Source organism: Zingiber officinale, chromosome 4B (assembly GCF_018446385.1).
Source record: "Zingiber officinale cultivar Zhangliang chromosome 4B, Zo_v1.1, whole genome shotgun sequence".
Classification (NCBI taxonomy): Eukaryota; Viridiplantae; Streptophyta; class Magnoliopsida; order Zingiberales; family Zingiberaceae; genus Zingiber; species Zingiber officinale.
Window position 1 is genome coordinate 139,853,287 of NC_055993.1, and position 21,049 is coordinate 139,874,335.

Sequence of the window (21,049 nt, forward strand, 5' to 3'; positions counted from 1 at the left end):
AGCTCGACGAGGAGCTATGGAAGAGTACACCAGCGGACAAGAAGGGCATGTGCAACGCTTCCAAGGGGCGAGAAGTTGGTGAGGAAGACTGCTCGAGGAGAAGACCGAAGTTGGGTTTGGGTGAGCTTAACTCTGGAAGGTCGGAAGATCACCCAAGCGACTGGACAAGTCAACATGAGTTGACTGTGTCCAGGCACCTGGACCAGGTCCAGGCGCTTGGACTCCAGGTGCCCGGACTCTAGGCACACAGACAAGGTCTAGACATTCGGGATGTACTGGCCACATCAACGACCCATTGTGAAAAGAATCAGTGATGGAATCCACATTAGCCGTCTCCAAGTGTCTGGACCAGGTCCAAGCGTCCGGAAAGTGATAACTTTGTTGAAGAAGAGCTGTTGCAGAGTGGATCGAAACAACCACGTCCAAGTGTTCGGATCGGGTCCAGGCCCTCAAAATACGGCACATCAATAAGCGACTAGTTTCGACCGGTAGACTATAAATAAAACCTTGATTCTCGAAGTTATATATAACACTCATTTTAACGTATGTAATATTCCATTTAGTCGCTTGTGCTTTCAGCACTGTGAGGACCTTCTTTGCCTTCAAAAAAAAAAAAAAAACTTTAGTCAGTTTAATTCTGCCTTGAATTAACAACCATTCAAATTGTAAATCAAGTAAAACTTCTGCCTTTAACTATTCTTTTATCCTAATTACTTTTATTATTTAATTAGTGTGTCCTTGCTAAGACAATAACAAGAAAAGAGTTATAATTTCAATTGTAGGTTATTCACCTCTTTCCTCTAATCGATCTACACGAAACCTACAAATGGTATCAAAGGAAGATAACTTTAAAAGAATTAACTTTTAACTGAAGTAACAAAGAGATGGCCAGAGTCATCATTTATTTCGTTCGTCCACTGAAATTTGAGAGAAATTTCATCATATGAAAAGATGAAAGTAATTTTTAAATCAGATTTTGATATCTTACTACATAATAAATATTTTAATCATAAAATTTTATAAAAATTATAATTAAATTTTATTTAAATTAATAAAAAGTTTATTCCTAACCTATCTTGGAAATCTATTTATAAATATTAATAGACTAAATTTATTAATTTTAAGTTTATTTAATTTTGTATTTTTTATTAATGAATTAATGTATCTCGGGGTTTTTTTAAAAAAAAAATCAGGAGGATTTTACGGGTTTCCCCTTTAATTTTATGCTAATTTTGAAAACTTGATGTTTTCTAGGTAAATTCGCCTCGACGCCGGAAGCGTGCGACCAGTGTGACGGAGGAAGTGCGTAAATCATGGCGACGACGACGATCTCCGCTGCCTCAAGGGCGGACAGAGAAAAAGAATGGGACTTCCACCTCCGATCGCTCTCCTCCAACGCCAGGGATTCATCCGCCGCCAGCGACCCTGCTTCCGATCCCTACATCCTTCAAACCGTCCGCCTCCGCCTCCTTTCTCTTGTAACGTCTCCCGGAATCCACTCAATCAATTTAACTGGATTATTTATCGCAGATCAGGAAGATCCACGAGATATCCAAAGAAGGAGGATCTGAGGAGCTGGTGGCGCGGGCGTACCCGCTGATCAACAAACTATTCCAGCGATGCATCTCGGCGCTGCCACAGTCGCAGACATCCCATGGAGTTCTCTTGCTGGTGCGCGCGCTAATTTGTCTTTTTTTTTTTTTTTTTAATTGCAATGTACATTTATAGGGTCCTAGGTCTTAGGTCATGTTGTTTTCTGGAGCTGAATTATTTACCTGAAGAAAAGAGACTTGTTGTCACACTTGTTCAGAACGGACAGAGTGCTGTAGTAGTGTAATAATGAAAATTTTATCTCAGGTTTGGGAGCGTGATTAAATGAATTTGCATTTACGATTACACGGGGTAATATACAACGATTAAAACTTAAGACATAAGCGAATTCATTGACAGGAGAAGCAAACTTGATGTGTTCACGAGCATTTTTGAGTGAACAAGTTGTTTGCTGTTATCGTTTTTTCAGGAAAGAAAAAAATATGTTTGCATGAGAATAAAACATTACGTCGGTCAATTGGAACATCCACCGTCTTCATAATTCAAGGAGCTATATATGTCTCAAACTAAAAATTGATCACTTTGTCATCACTTGGTAGTAGTGGTCACACTGTATTTTTTTTTTTCCTTTAATCATTTTGTTTGGGAAGATGATATATCATATTTATTCTGTTTTGAAAAAGGCAGACTATTCTTCAATTTTTTCTTGATTTTGGAGAAGTGGTTCTACACGATGCTGATCCTAGTTTAAAGACCTTCTTCCGTTCATGCTTAAGTAGGTAATTCTTTTTTCTTTATGCCTGGGTACCTTCAACATTCCTGATTTCTTCTGTGTTGCATTTGTATTTCGTTTGTGGTCATAAGCAAGTAGTCAACAAGTAAATGCCAATTTATATGCTGTCTCAAGTGGACAATAGTATAAGAGTTTTATTTATGATTGTTGATTCTCATTTTACTTTGTAATTGGCTCTTGGCTTCAATTTACTGCTAAAACGTCATCAGACCCTTCCCATCAGACATTTTTGTCATTTAGGTGCATGAGCTGAATTCCTGATTAATGAAATATATCATGATCTGGGTTTTTGTTATAGCTTTCCCATGTTTTAAGAAGCTTCACGCTCTTTTTATTGGTGCATGGTTGTACAACATCTTGAGTAAACTAGCCTCTTGTTGGAATGATTCTGAATAGTGAACCCTTCTTAAACCTCAAACTTGTATTGGGCTTACAATTTTCTTTAGGCTTGGCATTGTGTGTAAAACCGAAGAGAATCTTGGTGGATTTTTGAGGTCATGGACTGTGCGACTTTATCTACCAATTTTTCATATGCATGTAAATACATGGTTCCAACAGTAATGAATCAGCCCATTGGTCCTCTTCCTCCTCCTCTTACTTCTAATCTGAAATCATTAACAATTCACTTTCCTAAACTTGATTTCCCACAACCCTGTGTTAGGTTGCATATTGGGCTTCTGATGCATCATAAATATGAGAAACACCACCTTTCCTACTTGTACAGTTGCCTACTTTCCTTTCCCTCATAAATTTCCTAACTAAAGTGTACATTATTATCGACTCAGAGGTTTCCTAGAGCTACGCTATTGAATTAATCTGTGTCATGCATATTTCTAGTCATCCACCATGCTACAAAAAAAAAAGGATTTCTATTAATTAAAAATAGGTAATGTGATGCTATCATGTTAATCAGGCGATTTTGTAACTACGCCAATGTAGATGAAGACATTTAAAATTTTGGGATTGACAATTACGGTTGGAATTTCAGTCCTCTTGTAGATAAAAATGGTGTTATTCATCTGCTGAAGTAGCACATAAAAGTTGAAGCATTTTATATATGAGAATAAATTTGTCATGTGGTACCAACTTAAGCTGTCTAGAGACATGAATGATAATGATAAGATGATTTTCCAACAGGCTTTTGCTAATTTTTCCCTTCTCAGCTTTTAGTCTACCACTGAAGACTAGCTAAAGATATAATACAAGATTTTTTTTTGGTGATTTTGTTTGTAGGGAGTTTGCAGATCCAGTTGTTGCAAAAACTACATTGGATTTTCTCAATTTGAACAAACCAAAGATTTTGAGTGATTTTCCAACCCTACTTCCACAGGTATTATCATGAAAGGAAACTAATAATTTAATAAGTTCCAGACAGTTATTGGCATAGCTAATTTTTTGGTATCATAATACTGTTTTTGAGATACTGAACTTAGAAAAATGCCCAGAGTTTAAATTGAAGCAAATTTTACACTAGGTATTTTAATTACTCCTAAGTCCTAACACATACTCTTAATAGTATTCTGGTAAATTATAATATGCAGAGATTATGTTTACAGCCACTTTAACCATGCTACTGATTACATGCCTCCTTTATTATTCAAGAGAAAATAGCTCTTTGGCATGAAGTTTAAGGTTTATTTCCTTGCAAATAACTGCTGCATCTAGATACTTATTTGTTACTTTCTAATTTGTGTTTGCAGTTCTTTCCTTTACTTCTAAAGCTGATTGTGTGGAATGGGAAGAGGTCAGCATTGTCACTCATTTGATGTTATGATATGTAATGCTTTCTCTTTGTTATGTGATGTTTTTTGAACTTTTTTTTATATGATGTTAAAGTTTCTGTAATGCTAACAAGTGAAAAGAACTCAACAGTTTTTGTTTTTCCCACTTATTACCTTGTTTTCTAGTTGTAGCATGCCAAGTTCTTACAAAATTCACTACTTGTAATAAGTAGCTAATGCTTTTTGTAATTAACTTTCCAGATTGGCGAATGCATTTATGATGCTTTTGCCAGCAATGATGTCAACTGGATCGTTCCTTCCACTTTTCCATACACTTATGGATTTACCAAGTGAGCTTGCATTTATAGTTTTCTTGTAGGGCTAGCACAATTTAAAATTTTCTTAATATCTTAGAATCTTTTAAAACAATGTATTGCAGTCAACCTAGCAGCTAGAAGTGTATATTTTAATGTGCTCGTAAAAGTGGGTATATGCATTAGTCGTTATTAATTTTGGAGTATATTCTTAGAAGGATAACTCATCTTTTTTCTCTAACTTTTAATATTTGATGGCAATTCCTGCTGGGAGTTGTGCTTTGTTTATCCTTTAAGGCAGTTCCTTGAGTTATCTATCCAAGGTCGAAGAACAACATTCCAAAACAATTTTTTTAACCTGGACAGATTGTTCTTGTGTGATTGGTTCACTGGTTCAGGTAATCCAATCATCCAACTGGCTAAAGTATAATGTATTTGGAAAAACAAAAAGGTGAAATAGAACCAGGTCACCCTACATTTCTCATTGCTGTTTTTTTTGGTTCTTGAAATGCTTGGTCTTGGGCTTAATCGGTTTGTATCCATCATTCTGATTGAATCAGTCTACCAGTCAGTCCTAACAATTTTTGTTTGAAAAAGAGGTGAACTTTCTTTGAGACCTACAAATTTGAAAATTAATGTCTCAATTTTCCTTCATTTGGCTTGTAAAGTTGCTAAGTACATAGCAGCATATGTGAAAGGAGTTTGGAACTCTGAATGTACTTTTACTCTCCCTTAATCAGTACTAGTTGTGGCTTTGGAAAAAGTGGAAAAAAGTTCTGGGTCTCTGGTTGGCAGCAGCATTGCTTCGATCCAGAAGAGCGCAGCACCTGAGGTTACATATTTTTAACTTTTCAATTTACATCTTTGCTGCTAAGAGAATAAAATACTTGTTCGTTTCATGAAGAATTAAGGATACTCACCATTCATGTTTATCTACTTGTATGGCAGATGCTACTTGCTCTGATGGATGAAGCTTATACAGGGTCAGCAATAGAAGATCGAGGAGGTGACTCTGGATCTGATGATAATAATGGCATAGATGTTTCAGACCCTGTATTTCTTGACTTTCTTAAAGATGAAAATGATGGGATTACTGTAAGTTATTATCCATCTACCAGTAGCATATGTGGACAGTGGCAGTCAAAATTGGCATATCATCATCATCCCATATTGAAATCAGCTATATAAATCTCATCCTTTTTTGTCCCAGCTACATGCCCCATCTTGTCATATTAACCTATCACATTTCAAATTATATTTTAATTTATCAAAAAAAAAAAGGGCGCATATTTTTTGTTGTCAAATTGCCAAGATTCTCAATCATTGTTTTTAGTCCATCCTAGCGGGCACATGGAACTTTCATTTTGTTAAATTCTAACCAACAGAGTAACAACAGAAAATCTGTGATATCAAATGCAGAAGCATAATTGTCTTATTAGATTTTATACATTCTGACATTTTAGCTTCATAGGCCCCAACTAGCCTTGTATATTGCTAGTGGTTTACACTCATTACAAGGTGGTCTAGCATTTACACTTGCTGCTGCTAGAATTAAACCTATTCACACATCTCATTTCAGGAACGCCACTGGACATCTCCTGCTATGGCTGCAATATTACAGGCAGCTATAAATAATACACAGTCCGAAAGGCTAAAAGAAGCGCTTGATATGACACCTCAGTTCCTTTCTTTGTATTTTTCAATTGCATTGCAAGATGTTAGCGACTGTATGTTTTTTATTTTTCTCAAATCATATGTGCGCACAATGCTACAATTGTATTGTTGTTGGTTACCTTTGGTTTACCTTTTATTTTTTACATCATTTATGCAGCATTACTTTGCGCATTAATTCCTTTGGTTATGTCAAAGTATGCTACGATGTTCCCTGACAAGGTCTTCTCTTATGAGGTATGCAAATTGAATTTATCCAATATGCAATATTGTATTTCATATAAGGTAGTATTGACCATATAGTGGTGGAAATGTGATTCATTAAGCTACCTATTTTGTTTATCGATGATATTAGAGAGCACTAAACTAAATGATTGTGAGTGAAAGGTTTCTTTAGTTGTTTGAGTTAATGTAAATGGAAAGGAAAAACAAACTACTGCATCTATATTAGCAACGTTTTCATGTTGCAGGCTCAAAAGAGACTATCAGATTTTTTGTTATCAGCATTTCAGCGAAGTCCTAGTTTTATTCCACTTCTAAAGGTATATTCAAAGCTTGTCTTGATATGAAATTGAACATTGCTTATATAGATTTGCTTGCCCATTTAATTTTGACATAATTCACATGTTAATCAATTGCCTGGAATTTCTCAAAAAATTGTTCCTTCTGAGGGCCCTCAAAACTGTTATGCTTGAACACATCAGTTGTTACACTTATTTCTGTAGACTTATAAGAAGAATCTGATGAATACCTGTTATATCAAAGCAACATATTCTTGTGTAAATTATATTAACATGGGCATGACACGATACACACATTTTATGTGTATTCACCTTAAGACATAAATGTTTTTTGTTATTATCATGATTGAAGTAATTGGACTCTATTTGTTTGTTACTTGGCATATTCCTTGAGTGATGATGGCTAATTGTGCAATTATTGATTTCTCTCTTGGAATGTACCTGCAGAAGCCCATCACAGATAGACTAGGAGAAGCCTACTACAACCCTGCAAAGGCAAGCATTTATTCTGTGCAACTCAGACATTTTTTTTCTGCAATTACGAACACTAGAAAATTCTGTCAGATGATTACTCTGGTGCTTTCTTTTTTTCTCCCATTGCATTTAGTAAATTAGACAATTGGTTCAATCAGACAGAGTTGGCATTAAATTTATGTTGGGCAATTGGTGAGCATGGAGCTGGAGGTTCATCCTGCAAAGATGTAGCTCGGGAACTTTTTGAGAGCTTAGAATTGCTTCTGTATGAGAATCTTTTATCAAGGTCTGTCTTCACAGCTAAAATATCTTTTTAGAGATTGTTATGTAAAGACAAATTTTCATGCTCTCTCTTCTCAAGGGTAGTCATCTGGGCTCGAGCCAGGAATTAGATGTCGAGCCGAATAACGTGGCTTCCAGAAAATCTTCTCAAGCTAGACTTCTTTCTTTTGTGGTGACATCTATTGCAAAGTTAGCAACATGCCACAAGGAGCTACTTCCAAGGGCTCGGGTGTCTCTAGCTAAGGTTTGTATCTTTAACTTGTGTTGAACTTGCATGTTGCATTTGAAAATTACATATATGGTTGTCTAAGTAGGTTTTAAAAGGGACTAGTGTCAAGTGATTTACATCTGTAGTTAAAAAAATCATATTTGATTCACTTAAACCAATTTAAATTCAACCAAATTTACTTAAAATCTTAAGTTGTCATATTTAATAGCTTGAAACTTGTGAGTGTTTACTTTTATAAATTACAAATACTTTAGATATTAGTATAATTAAAAAATATATTTTAATACTCACTGTATATGCTTGTGCATTTGCTTTGATGGATTGCATATGTTATATGCAATAACTCTATCATATATTGTCTATATATGCTTTTTGAAATTTGAAATTTGAAATTTTTGTTTTTGCCTCCTTGTTAGGTAGCACGTTCAAAAAATATAGACAGGAGGGTCTGGCGGCGTGCTTGTGACTACTTAGGTTTAATGAGTGAACCAGCAATATGTCTATCTATCTTGGGCCCTTCAACTGAGCAGGTCAATGGTCCTGGAATCATCAATTGGAGTGAGGGAGGATCAAAGATGGTCGCTCATATTCCATTTTACATACTCAGCGAACAAGAAGGTGAGAGTGTTGAGCCATCCTAGTTTTGTATTTTGAGATAAACAGTCGTACTAGCTTATACAGAAATGTGTCTGCATCTTTTGTGTTTCTAATTGGATACATGTGAAATTTTTGTTTGACTTGTCTAGTTTGCATAATCTTCACGACCTAGTTTGATCACTCTACCTAGCCCATTAGCTTGCCCTTATCTAATCGACCCATTTGGTCTAATCACTTCATCCAACCTGGCCTATTTGTTAAACTCGCCCAGCTTGCCCGTCTGATTGGCTTGATTGATCTGCACACTGTCTGACAGGTTCTACTGTTTATCCCATCCAAACCTGTGCGCCCGATCAGTCTGATTGGCTCGCTCAAGTTGCCTAATCATCCTCGATTTGGTTGACTTGCTCGGCAGGGCTTAGCCCATCTAGTGCGTTCTGCCCAACTAGTCAGCTCTTCTCACTTTGTCTGACTTGTTCACTTCACCACCTGATTGGCTTGGCTCGTGCAGTCCCACCCCTTCAGGTTTGGCTGACCCAATTGGCTTGATAGCCGCATAATTCAATTGACTCACTTAGCCCTCTTTGATCATTCATAGTATATACTTTTGATAGTCGAATATAGTAGCATATGTTTTTTTAATAATGGAATAGAATAAAAAAAAACTAGATCTCCTTTAGAATAGAGAATCCAATTGCTTGAGAATTGTTGTTTTTGAGTTCTTTTTTGCAACCAAATGTAGGAATATTGGTTGTATACGAATTTATAGGGAATCAAATCTATTGATGTGTTATCATATGCATTTTGTTCTATACTTGTTTCTCAATGGTTGACGTCTAAAGACATCGCCTACTATGGACATTTCCAGTATCAATGAGAAAATTACCTCGTCTTTATCTCTAAGTTATCCATATGTTGTTAGACGAGATCAGAAGTGATCCGTATTTATTATATAAGTGTGGTTCTATAATTTCTTATGTCCTATCTTTTGCAGGTCCACCGTTTCATGATTTTTCATTCGCTGATATCATCCCACAAAAATGAGGCTCTGCTGTTTAAACTAGAGATCAATTCCTGCTCGTCTAAACTAGCAAGGAAAATCAGTGCTGCTGCTTATCGATTCGAATCAGATCCCCATGAATGCTAATTTGGAAGAAACTCCCAACTATATGACTTGTTCAATGAGGTGATGTTAAACATGTCAGCTGAAGACTAATGAAACACTTGATTCATGTACCAGAGAAAGGGTTTTCACTAAGCTAAGTACAAATAAGTGGCCATAAAAAAATATGGAATCAGTGAGTAGTGAAAATACCTTTTTGTTTCAGATTTTGGGACTTGGTTTTATGGAACAATAAAACGCTTGTAGAAAGGAAAAAAAAAAAAAGAACTATCAAGATTGACACCATTTTCTTAGTTCATCTGGTTAAAATGGTAATGGAAGATCAGTCTAGTCCGTTGGAATGGTAGGAAAACATCGTAATCAGTGAAGAAAACAAAAGAAAAATAAATTAGAAGGATTTCGTCAAAATAAATTAGAAGGATTTCGTCCAGTACACTCATCCTTTATATTATATGAGATCAGGTGATTTACATGGAGTCAGATGATCTGCAATGCATTTAGCACACGAGATCAGGTGATTTGCATGGAGTCAGATGATCGCATATTTAGCACACGTTAAAAATCAATCATATGATATATTGCAGTAACATTATGCGCAAACAACACCATATACAAATACTAATTGTATTCATCCATGTCCTCACTAATCCATCTCTAGATTAACACGAAAGAGATAAATCATGATGACTATTAAATATTAATACAAACGCACCGAATTTCGACTTCAAAATCTCATATGATAACATCCCATATCTTAACTACAGTATAGCCCCAAAAGGACAAAACAAATTGATTATGAACTAAGATCTAGTGAATCGCAGCGGGCTAAATCTATACTATTTCTATCAATTTCGTTTTCCCACTCAACTCTATTTAACAGTTTTGAAAATGTCCTCAAGATTTGTAAATCACCTAATTTCATCCTCATCGATTAGCACCAACTTTACTCTAATTATAATTATAACTATCATCTCATCATTTACTTACTGGAATGATTTTTATTTCTAATAAACTAATATTTACGAATTTGCGATGTCATCATTTTTAGACGTCTAAATTTCATCCGACTAATTATGTAAATGAACAATCTTTCATCTGATTCACTAATAAGTAGTTTATGGACACTTAAAAACAGATGTCCAAATCTATTATTCCAAAAACAAAAACAAAAACAAAACAAAACAAAACAAAGGAAAGACAGTGTGATGATAAGGGAGGCTTGTCAGGAAGGGCAGCAGAGAGCGTTCAGGAAACTACTAACTCAATTACGTCTTCCAAACTCAAAAACGAAAAAAACACACACACACACACTTCATCTCTATTCCAAGAGTTTAGAAAGATACCGATATGTACAGTGCTGTCGGCCAATGCTTACACACTGATAACGAATGCTTGCCCTAGAAATCACGATTCATTGTAGTAGTAGTTCTTCTAGCCTTCCCCTGAGAATCTTCCCTAGTTGAAAGTGCAGATCATGCTGCTCTTGATCGGTCAAATGGTTTATTATCTGATTCAAAAACATCAAAGTTTATTTATTATCCATGAAACATTCATTGAGACGACTGGCCGTTTACAACCATCCAATCTTAGACAGATCAAATCTCATCCATTTGATCCACTCAGATCAGTCAGTTGCGAAGGCCGCCGGTAGGATTCACATTCATGAGGGCCGACTAGTAATACCTGATCGAGGATCAACTCCACTGAAAATCCCTGGGATGTGACGAAGGATTGATGGTAGATGTATGCAAAGACAGCCATCATCATCTGGTGCAATGAAACAGGCACTTGGGTTTAGGAGATTGTCTCTGACTAAGATGGATGTTTTAAATGCATGTCATTGGGAGATCTAGCTGGTGACCTTAACCTTAGATTTTGATGTTTAGTTCTTGCGCAACTCGGCTCAACTAGCACATTAAATATTAAACATGAACTAGATGATTGGCGAGTATAGTACCTGGCAATCCATTCTATCTGTAAACCCACCATGTCCAGGAATGCTATCACCAAAATCCTGCAAAATGCATAATGAAATGTAATTACGATGCAAATACACAATCAATAACTAAATAGGAGGAAGAACCTTGATCTTGAAAGCCCGCTTCAGACCACTTGCAAAGAAACCTCCAAAAGGTGCTATGATTGATGCAAAGAGTCCAAGTGCTAAAGCATGCCACTGAATGGGCATAACTGACCATTCCTTCCATGGAAACTGAAATAAGGAAACAAAGAAACATATAATAAGAAGCATAATCACCTGTCTGCAAAAATTATCTCCTCCAGAAATTTGGTGTTATTTGATCACCTCCAATACAAGCTTCAAGACAGATGGATCTAGGGGGCCGTTAATGTAAAGGATCTACATTTTTTTTTCAAGACAGATGGATGTTTTGGCATGTGTGAATCAAATCGATCAAATAATTACTTATCGACTAATGAGCAATTAATATATGAGGCAGAAATATGGTCTGGTGTACCCTTTTTTTAATTTCTTTACCATTTATAATAGAAGAATAATATTTCTTAAATTAGTGCATATCAGATCATACCCAACCCGGTAAGGGATAACTTTCTGGCTTGAATGGTAGACCGGGATCACAGTGAAGCCAGCCAGTGGACAAATCCTGGGAACGAAATAAAGATAATATTGAGATTCTCCAAAGAATTTTTAAATTTTGGAACAGTATTATTCTTCTTATATCACAGAACAAGTTTCAATACCTTCCTTGGACATGTTAGCCACCGGAAACGCCCCAATATATCTGCTAGCTAAATAAAAAATAGTAAATTCATCAAATATCCGAGCTGATTTTTATATACAAAAATGTAAAGAACATAAAACAAACGAGAGAAACAACAATAAACACAAGAAGGTTGTACAAAGAAACAAGAAGAGTTCAGAAGAGCTTACTACAAATGCAGAAATAATAGTTGCAAAAGATGCACCAATAAAACCCTCCCATGTTTTCTTTGGAGATAATTTGATCAATGGTGTTCTCCCAAAGAAGAAGCCAAAGAAGTATGCAGCAACATCATTGATTGCAATAAGAGAAGCAGGCAACAGGAACCTGTATTCTTTCTCAATTGGTAAGACAAATGCATTGATTTACTTCATTTACATGGGATGAAAATTTGTCTGATAATAAACTGGCTAATATTATTCATGCTCATGAATTTTCCATATTTAATTATTTGAAATTATAGAGTAAGTTCCATGGTGATGGAAACTTGTTCTTCAGAATAAAACTTAATCAACCAAAAACTATTTCGCTAACTTCTTTTCCAGTTCAAGCAAAGACTCAAGCATAGAGTCTCCGTTAGTTTTTCTAAAGATGAATAGACTCAATTGCAATGCTAACGAAACACTTAAAAGTTACCACTTTGACAGATTTGACACAAATGATCTCATTTTAGGTTATATTTACTCTACCAAGGTCACTGACATGTTGAGGTTGAGCAACTGGAAATCTCAAAATATTTCAGGACTGTGATAGCTGATAAAAAATTACGAAATCTAAGAATAGGAATTGAAACATACATTTTGCTTAAGTTTAAATTTGAAAATAATTAATTTGCTGTTTTTATGGAGTAGTTGTTAGTTTGGACAAACACGTGTTAATGATGACGGTGATATAGAGTAGTTGGACGCATCTGGGCAGCACAAACTCTAATTTCATAATTTATGTGAATTAATCTTTCTTACAGTTGGAAAAAAAAATCAAAGTTTCATTTTTCAAAATCATGTAAACTTTAGATCAAAAGCAAGTAACACTGTGCTAACTCTGTTGCATAATAAACAGGAAGGGGACAGTCATAAGAAAAGTAAATAGCATTGATGTATGATCAGGTAACATAGAAAAGATGAAAAGCACCAAACACTATTGGGCATTGATTCCCAATGAAAAAAATATTAATTCAGAATAAATAGCTAGAATTGAAGGTGACCAACTTCGGATGTAGTTCAGTTTGAAACTTTGAATGGATTCAAAATTTTAAAAAGTGTATACATGATGTATATATTGTGTGCAAGGGCATTTATGCAGTCACTATTGATTTTTTTTTTTTTAACGCATCTTTATTGGTTAAAATGTCAAACATATGTACAATGAAAGTATATTTATTACCCATCGAACACAATATATGTCAATTTTACTACTTAAGACACGTGAAATATAAAAATCAAAGTGAGCATCAATAGTGTTCTTAACATCATATTTATCCTTAATCTCAATTAGAATCAATGCATTGAAATATTGAAAGAATTCGGATAAAGAAATAAACAAGGAGCCAAAGCTTGATAATATATTCAAAAACAAACAAAACGATGAAACTGAGATTTGAATGAGAAATTACCAAAAAATTCCTTCAAAAATATTTGCAACAGTAAAGGAAGATTGTGCAAACACTAGAAGAAGTATCATGTGAGTCCATGCATATTGTCCAAACTGGTACTTGTATGTCCTCTTCTTTAGTGTAAGAATAAACCACATGAAACCTAAAACAACAAAATACTCTAGACATTCAAACTTCAAGTCAATATAGTTATTGTGGAAGAGGAAAGTTGATTTTTTGCTCATAAGGTCAAAATGTCAATTCAACTGTATTTTGCATCATAAGTCACCCGAAACCTGATTAGAACCTTTAAGGAAGACATAACCAACCTGCTATGTATAAGAAATAGCATATCACCATCTGATATTTGACAAGCCCACTGACAACCTTATAATATAGTTTATCTGAAGTAACCGTGTTCACTAGTTGTCGACTGATGAAACGCCCATAAGCGAATAACATTGCAGTGAAAAAAAAGTACCTGCCAATAGATCCATGGATTGTGCTAGGTAGGTTTATTCATAAGCCAATAAATTTTTAGGAGAAAAAAGAATCTATGAGAGTAGCTAGAAAACATCCTCTCACAAGCTTCAAAATTATGTAATTTTAGGCAACTATCCACATACCAAATTAAAATTCTGAACCCTGGCAGTTTCTTATCTTCATAGGCTTGTTTCCGTAATGCGAATAATTCCCGTGCCATAATAATTTGAATGCCCACAACGAAAGCACAAATATATAGATGTCCCATGTAGATAACCAATGCAAACCCAAGTAGCATCCACAATGATGAATGTGCCCGAACAAGCATAGTTTTGTACTTGTTTTGATCATTAACAAGTAAACTAGGCTTAACAGAACCGTTAACATCAGGAGCAGCCTGAGAATGAAAAATAGAAAAAAAATTGAAATGATACTTCATAGTAAATCTATTCAGAGTACTATGAGTTAATCAGTAAAGGTGCAAATTAGATATAGTCCTCAAAACTAAAATGGTCATAAAGATCTATTTTTAAGAGAAAATCAATCTAAATCTAATTGTCATGCAAGAAAATATTAGCGGGTAATGAATGATTCTCTTCCACCTTATCAGATTTGAGTATCAAAGTATTAGTAATATAATAATAATAATAATTAATATCAAATATTATCAGATCATATTAACGATCTCATATGTCATTGATAAAACAAATATCATATAATTAATATGCATTGCCAATAAAAATATTAGGTTATCATCAATTACTGATTAGCAATAGATATACCAAGTTATGATATTATTATTAATAACACTGTAATATAATAAATTAGTAACTAATAGTATTAGCTAATGATTAATAGTAAGAAATACTAAGTTACACATATATTATTTTGTATTAAGCACGTCCAGTTTGTTTATTGTACAAAACACGACGCCACAAACCCATGCATGAGCACCAACACTGAGCAACTACCTCTCCATAAACCCTTAGACTTCAATATTTCCCACAAGTCAATTGCAAATAGATTTCATATACTTTTGGTTTTTTCATATAATTTTTGGTTGATTTAGCCATGGTAACAACCATCCTCTTGGCTGAATTCATCTGAGGAAACAAACATCCCACTAAAATGTAGACTCAAAATTCATACCCTTACAAGTATCATGACATTTGTAGGGGGATTGTTCAGTCTGAATATAATAACTCTTTCTTAGAGCTTATATAGCGGAAGAATGACTTTAGAATGCATTTTCCAGAGAATACTAAGTAGTAGAGTAACACAGTTGAAGAACAAATCATATAATATTAAGAAGACTCTTACATTTTGACTCTGAAACTTTGCAAACAAAATTCACTTGAAAACAAACAACTATGGCTACAATAGAGTAGTATAAAATTATCTTTGCTAGTCACCAACCTCAGTTGAATGTCTGCGATGCCGAATCTTGCCTGAATGATTTCTTTGAAGTGAACTCATGGTTCTATTTTTCCACGTGATTGCTAATATGATCTCTCAAAACTGCAGAAACCACATAGATGAAACACCATGAGGAAAAAAAGTATTCCACATAATCATAGAGAGGAAACCAAACCACAAACAAAATAATGACAGCTTATGATATGAAATAAACACTGTTCATCAAATGTTTAGTTCAAGTCATATCTGCAAGAGTAAATGCAAATAATACAGACAAATATTATTGTTGTTATAGCAACACATTAAGATTCAACCAATTATTCACCAAGTACAAAGGAAATGAAACTAACAGTTGTGCTTCATTATGAAACAATCAGACGAAAATTAACAATATAGGTGGGTGAGACTTATTCTTTCCATGAGACAGAATAAAGTTAGGATTCGAATTGAGGTATGGAGTCAAAGAAATAGTATTCCTCTACCAAACTATTAGGGAGACCAAGTCATTTATGATGGAATAAAAATATGACAAGAAGAACCCACTATCGTCCACAGACCATTCAAACTTGCAAGTTAATCCACTGAAGAATTTGAAATCATTTGCAACTTGTCATACTCATAACAATTTTCAGAGGAAGCAACATCTATCAGACAATAATAGCAATGATGTTAAAAATATAGAGTACACCTCATAGAATCATTTGGTATTCACAAATTGAAATGGCAATGAACAGATTATAAATAAATTCTTTCTTCTTTTCTAATCACTTTCGGAATACTATTCTTCTACCACTATTTATTCAACTGTCTTAAGTGACTCAATCATTATTTAGAATTTAAGCCACTTTTCACTTTCCATGGCATTGACAATAATAACTCTAGGATGTTTCAGGCAAGGTTGCGATTCTTAATTTTAAGTAAATAATCAAGATTACCTATAGTTGGTTGTGAATGAAAGTCTAACATAATTCACGACGATTGTTATTGAGTACTACTTTAGAACCACACGATAATTCTTATGCAAATTAGCAGTTATCCAGATTTACTCCATAAATAGCATCTTCATCAAAAGAAACTCTTACTGAATGATAGATTCAATATCTATCACTTTTAAATTTTGAAACTTGATGTGCTTGTAACTTCTATCTTTGAATTGCTACTGAATATACTTTTCTTTACAAAACCCAACATATTCCGACTCTGTCAACCTACATTCATCACTAGCAGAATCGAATTAAACAATCAGATAAGATTTCTGGGAGGAAGTGAAAAATGCGATTTATAATAGGATTTAATAAGGAAGAAAAGACTGTATCCTCTTATGCCAACTCCAGCCGACAAGACACCCCAAATGACCAAAAATCCCACTCATTGCTGCTCAAAATATTGCAAATGATAGCATTCAAATGAGCAGGAATAATCAAGATTCAAATGCGATTCTTAAAATACGCAAACTGAAACGAAGACGTGCGGGATTCGAGGCGGATCTGTCGCATCGAAAAGGCGATTGCCGATCCAAAGATGAGTTAGCTAACGATATGGCTAACCTCGACGGCCTCGAGAGCTCTACAATGCGCCAGAGACACCGGAGGAGGAGGAGGAGGAGGCGGAGGAAGAGGAGCAGCAGCAGCAGATCAGCGGCGCGAGCGAGGTGGAGACGATGACGACGAGGCCGAGGCGAGCTTGTTTATATTCCTCGTGCAATGAAAGCGGTGCCCCCAGATCAATGCAGACGGAGTGAGATTTCGAGCCGAAGTGGAATTATCTCTCAATCCGACGGCTGTAATCGCATCAATCACATCACGATATGGGAAGAAGAGCAACGGCTGGAATTGCAATGTTCCACCCTCCAAACTATTTGATAATTTAAGTTAATCGACGGTTTAAAATTGCAACTGTAATGTGATTTAAGTTAAAAGTAAAATTATAAGATATTGCATAAATTAAAACAATATTTTGAGCCAATGGAATAGATTAGATCAATTTGAGTCGATCATCGAGCTGAATGGAACTGATCACATTAATTGAGTCAAATAGATGGGTCCAAGTAATCTGCAAGTGAACACTTACCAAGGGACCATTTTTCGTCAAAATAATCTGCATTGAGTTATCGTCATTACCTTCTAAACAGTTAAAGAATTGGTCTAGATAGATTGTAAGTTATGTAATACCTGCAATGGCAACTAAACACTTAATGCATGACATTTATATAAATTCTTACATATTCACCCCAGCAACAGTAGTCTGAAACTTTTCAGAATAGCATATTGATTCGAGAGATTCAAACACAGAGACAAGGTGCGTTTTACGTGTAGCGTGTCAATTTACCGTTTTATTTAATGGAGATATATTGATGATGATGACCTTGAAGATGATGCCAGCCTATGCTCTCTTAAACAAGATCACCAGAATTGTTGCAATTGCTAGAGCCATAAGAGATGATCCAAAACTGGAGTTGAAGAATGACTTATCCTGCTCGTTGCCAGCTTTTTTAGGATCAAGAAAATCCTGCATGAAGGTGGATATGTTGATCACTACTTCTACCATTTTTTCTTTCGCCCTATGAATCAAGTTCATGAACTGTGAAATTTTAGTTGGTTTGGTAGTAGACGATTTGTGATCTTCGTCAGCCATGGGCACCTCAGTGACAAAGCATGATGATTCAGGAGGGTAGATGACTGCAAGGAGAAATTGGATTAGACAGTGTTGATTTCGATGAGATATCTTTTAAGAAAGGGAGAGTAGATGTGTACTTGACTTGTGAGTCTCGTAGAATTCTGTAACTTCTGGGTTGTTCATTACGGCAGCCCAAACATTCTTGTCAGCGGCAATTGAAGCTACCACACTCTGATGGAAGAGCCATCAAAGAAGTGTAATTATTATGAGGTAAATAATTATACACAGAAGATTACATGGAAAAATAAAACGAATCAGATCGTTGGATGACATCTCTACACTCGGCATAAACTGATGAGAACAGATACAAAAGTGAGGAAAAATACAACCTTATGTTGATAAATTAAGTATAAGTACTGAACAAACATTACTTGCACCTTTGATCCTTGTAATAACTATACAGTCCAAACTTGAATGCACTTGGTATATGCACACCATAAATGCTGCTTGAAATTTTAAACTGTAAAAAAAATTAGGAACCTGGACTTGAGGGTTTCCTTGCAACAATTCAAATGCTTGAGCAACATGTCTGGGAATAGATGGAACAGCTACTGGAGCTTCAAACATGAACGACGCATGAGGAACTTCAGTGGAAGAATGACTCAGAATCAGAGAAGGATACATTCTGCAATTAGTATCACTAATAAGTGGAATAAATGAAGCCTCAATTATAGTAGCTTGGCTTATGAACATACAAACAGGATAGCAGGATGGAAAGTATCCTATCTAGTCCATGTGTATACTATATAAACATGATGGTGAATCATCATCAAGTAATATTTTATCCCAAATATACAGTGTCAACTACATAAATTGTATGCATCCACTGAGCTGTCTCCATGTAAAAGTATACCAATAGTAATATTCAAATTAATTAAATCATATTTTATTTACTAATGTATTTGTTATCTCTCTACTCCTTGTCTCTAATAATTCTACTATTTCAACTGTAGAATCTAATGCTTGTCTTTGATCATGTTTACACTGACTCAACCTATTTTCTCTCTGAATATGATAATATCAACTCAACCTATTTTCTATCATTTCATCAACAATTGGAGCTACAACTAATTGCTCTCGAATAAACATGATGGTGGTGTGTTGGCTAAAACTTTATGAAGGCTACCTTCATAGAGATTTCTAAGATGAGAACACAACATTGAGATCTACGAAAGGGACCTTCAAAGAATTTGCATCTGTGTATACGATATACTAATATGAAATTGGTTCTTTGGTGAAACAATATAAAGTCATTTGCATGAAAATATGATAATCTCCACTAACAATGTCACTCCATTTAGTTCATAAACATGACCAAAATATCTAACGGCATCTAAAGTCCTAGTTGGTTAACGATACCAAGTACTGAAATCAACCTTGGAAGTAGGAACTAGGAAGTAATCATCAGAAGTCACAATCTCAACTGGAAGCTTAAGGATTCAGCTAAGCAGATAGCAAAAAGGTAAACGGTACACAAAAAATCTTGTAGAAAATCATGAATATAGAGGGAATGACAGAAATCTTACTCCTTGAGGGTAACTGCCAGATCGGAAGTCGCCTCCTTGGCCTCCTCCAGCGTCGGAACGGGCCCGAAGACGAGCCTTGGGGCTGGATCCAGCGATTCGAGGGGGACGACCTCCTGCTCCTCCTCCCACCAAGGCTTCTGAACGGCCGACACAGGAGACGCCTCCTGAGATCCCTTATCGAGAGAGCAAATGGACATGGACGGTCCTCCCTCGACGGATACGGTCGCGATGGCCGGATAGCTCGCCCTCAGGCCGGCCGCCACAGCCGCACGGCCTGCGAACAAGCCGATCGAGCGGTAGCCACCAAGGGCCGCGGACTTCACGGCTTTCATTCCGTTCATCTCCTCGACGTCCCTCTTCTCGGTCGATCTCTGTCACTCTCACTCTCGTTAAATGCCCTAGATCGGTGCGACTGCGTCGAGGCAACGCTGGGTCACCACTCAAGTCCCGAGGCTTCTCACGACGGGATAGTCGTGTCTTACGTTTAAAGTATGCAATGCACGTGCGACAAATCACCGTCGCCTTCTGCGAAACCTCTCCTGGCTCCTCTTCCTTCGGTCACTTTCCTTCTCTCTTTCCTCTCGCCTCTCGAGCTCCAGCCCATTCACTGCATCATCTCAGCTGTCATCATCTCTCTCTCTTTCTCTCTCATGGAGTCAATTTCCTCGAAGGAATCCTTTCCATGCCATCTCGGCTATTTAACTACCCCTGATCTCTTTCCCTTACCGTCTCCATCGTTAAGCTTCCAGAATTCCGTATCTCACTACAATTCCTTCCCATGGCGGCGCGCCGGCAGGTAGTGGAGTTCGAGGACCACCTCCCTCTGATGGCGGAGAAGCTGGGCGAGGAGGGGCTCATGGAGGAGCTCTGCAACGGCTTCCGCCTCCTCATGGACCCCGCCCGAGGCCTCATCACCTTCGACAGTCTCAAGCGCAACGCCGCGCTGCTCGGACTCTCCGCCCTTGCGGACGACGACCTCCGCGCCATGCTCCGCGAGGGCGACGGCGACGGCGACGGCGCCCTTAACCAGTTGGAGTTCTGCGTCCTCATGCTCCGCCTCAGCCCCCAAATAATGGACGCCCCCCGACGCTGGCTGGACGACGCCTTCCGGCGAACCTTCGGCTCCCCCGCCGGATTCATGAGCTAGTAATCGAGCTCCTCTGAAGAAAAAAACTCTTTTTTTTCTCCTTTCCCCAACGATTCCATCTTTTCCAGGAACTTTCATGTTCATAATGTAATTGAAATTGAGCTCTCTGCAGTAAAGAAGATCTGTTTTTTCTCCTCCGTCAAAGTTTTCAACTACAACAAAATCTAGCGTACCGGAAAAAAAATCCCCCCTT

General features: G+C 36.4%; 4 protein-coding genes across 9 annotated transcripts; 2 read left to right on the top strand and 2 right to left on the bottom strand.

The window, feature by feature from the left end:
* The first annotated feature begins 1,237 nt into the window (after positions 1-1,237).
* Positions 1,238-9,485, top strand: LOC121977142 (AP-5 complex subunit zeta-1-like). Of its 5 annotated transcripts, none has more exons than XM_042529689.1 (16): positions 1,242-1,454; positions 1,531-1,671; positions 2,239-2,330; positions 3,578-3,674; positions 4,045-4,088; positions 4,327-4,415; positions 5,120-5,211; positions 5,328-5,474; positions 5,959-6,106; positions 6,211-6,287; positions 6,521-6,592; positions 7,019-7,066; positions 7,204-7,331; positions 7,412-7,571; positions 7,973-8,174; positions 9,148-9,485. In XM_042529689.1, the coding sequence occupies exons 1-16, from the start codon at positions 1,314-1,316 to the stop codon at positions 9,195-9,197; spliced, it is 1,728 nt and encodes a 575-aa protein (XP_042385623.1). In that variant the 5' UTR covers positions 1,242-1,313; the 3' UTR covers positions 9,198-9,485. The 5 variants fall into 5 exon arrangements, 4 of the variants coding, with proteins under 4 accessions (XP_042385623.1, XP_042385624.1, XP_042385625.1 ...); XM_042529690.1 differs by having other exon boundaries at positions 1,313-1,454; positions 2,235-2,330; XM_042529691.1 differs by lacking the exon at positions 1,242-1,454 and having other exon boundaries at positions 1,610-1,671; positions 2,239-2,326.
* On the bottom strand, positions 5,467-20,279 carry LOC121977143 (phosphatidate cytidylyltransferase 1-like). Of its 2 annotated transcripts, XR_006110751.1 has the most exons (15): positions 19,710-20,279; positions 18,261-18,808; positions 17,055-18,185; positions 15,508-15,609; positions 14,235-14,488; positions 13,938-14,089; positions 13,630-13,771; positions 12,188-12,344; positions 11,998-12,045; positions 11,826-11,900; positions 11,360-11,488; positions 11,234-11,290; positions 10,960-11,043; positions 10,620-10,783; positions 5,467-5,616 (listed from the first exon to the last, which is right to left on the bottom strand). XR_006110751.1 is itself a non-coding variant. In XM_042529694.1 (14 exons), the coding sequence occupies exons 4-14, from the start codon at positions 15,565-15,567 to the stop codon at positions 10,688-10,690; spliced, it is 1,254 nt and encodes a 417-aa protein (XP_042385628.1). In that variant the 5' UTR covers positions 15,568-15,609; positions 17,055-18,185; positions 18,261-18,808; positions 19,710-20,279; the 3' UTR covers positions 10,402-10,687. The 2 variants fall into 2 exon arrangements, 1 of the variants encoding a protein (XP_042385628.1); XM_042529694.1 differs by lacking the exon at positions 5,467-5,616 and having other exon boundaries at positions 10,402-10,783.
* Positions 17,074-20,050, bottom strand: LOC121978772. The gene is made up of 5 exons (XM_042531068.1): positions 19,710-20,050; positions 18,664-18,808; positions 18,261-18,354; positions 17,914-18,185; positions 17,074-17,202 (listed from the first exon to the last, which is right to left on the bottom strand). The coding sequence occupies exons 1-5, from the start codon at positions 20,048-20,050 to the stop codon at positions 17,074-17,076; spliced, it is 981 nt and encodes a 326-aa protein (XP_042387002.1).
* Positions 20,280-20,416: 137 nt separating the features above from the next.
* Positions 20,417-20,993, top strand: LOC121977145 (calcium-binding protein KRP1-like). Its single transcript, XM_042529699.1, has one exon. The coding sequence runs from the start codon at positions 20,488-20,490 to the stop codon at positions 20,854-20,856; it is 369 nt and encodes a 122-aa protein (XP_042385633.1). The 5' UTR covers positions 20,417-20,487; the 3' UTR covers positions 20,857-20,993.
* Positions 20,994-21,049: the final 56 nt, after the last annotated feature.

Excerpts from the sequence above, each read along its gene's own strand:
- LOC121977142 (XM_042529689.1), top strand. The coding sequence starts at position 1,314 with ATGGCGACGACGACGATCTCCGCTGCCTCAAGGGCGGACAGAGAAAAA. Across the intron at positions 6,593-7,018 it reads GTTTTATTCCACTTCTAAAG|AAGCCCATCACAGATAGACT; the intron begins GTATATTCAAAG and ends ATGTACCTGCAG. Across the intron at positions 7,572-7,972 it reads CTCGGGTGTCTCTAGCTAAG|GTAGCACGTTCAAAAAATAT; the intron begins GTTTGTATCTTT and ends CCTCCTTGTTAG.
- LOC121977143 (XM_042529694.1), bottom strand. The coding sequence starts at position 15,567 with ATGAGTTCACTTCAAAGAAATCATTCAGGCAAGATTCGGCATCGCAGA. Across the intron at positions 14,090-14,234 it reads GGGTTCAGAATTTTAATTTG|GTACTTTTTTTTCACTGCAA; the intron begins GTATGTGGATAG and ends ATCTATTGGCAG. Across the intron at positions 11,044-11,233 it reads CAGATAGAATGGATTGCCAG|ATGATGATGGCTGTCTTTGC; the intron begins GTACTATACTCG and ends TCATTGCACCAG.
- LOC121978772 (XM_042531068.1), bottom strand. The coding sequence starts at position 20,050 with ATGAACGGAATGAAAGCCGTGAAGTCCGCGGCCCTTGGTGGCTACCGC. Across the intron at positions 18,809-19,709 it reads CTGGCAGTTACCCTCAAGGA|AATGTATCCTTCTCTGATTC; the intron begins GTAAGATTTCTG and ends TACTAATTGCAG. Across the intron at positions 17,203-17,913 it reads TAGCAATTGCAACAATTCTG|GAATATAAACAAGCTCGCCT; the intron begins GTGATCTTGTTT and ends TCATTGCACGAG.
- LOC121977145 (XM_042529699.1), top strand. The coding sequence starts at position 20,488 with ATGGCGGCGCGCCGGCAGGTAGTGGAGTTCGAGGACCACCTCCCTCTG.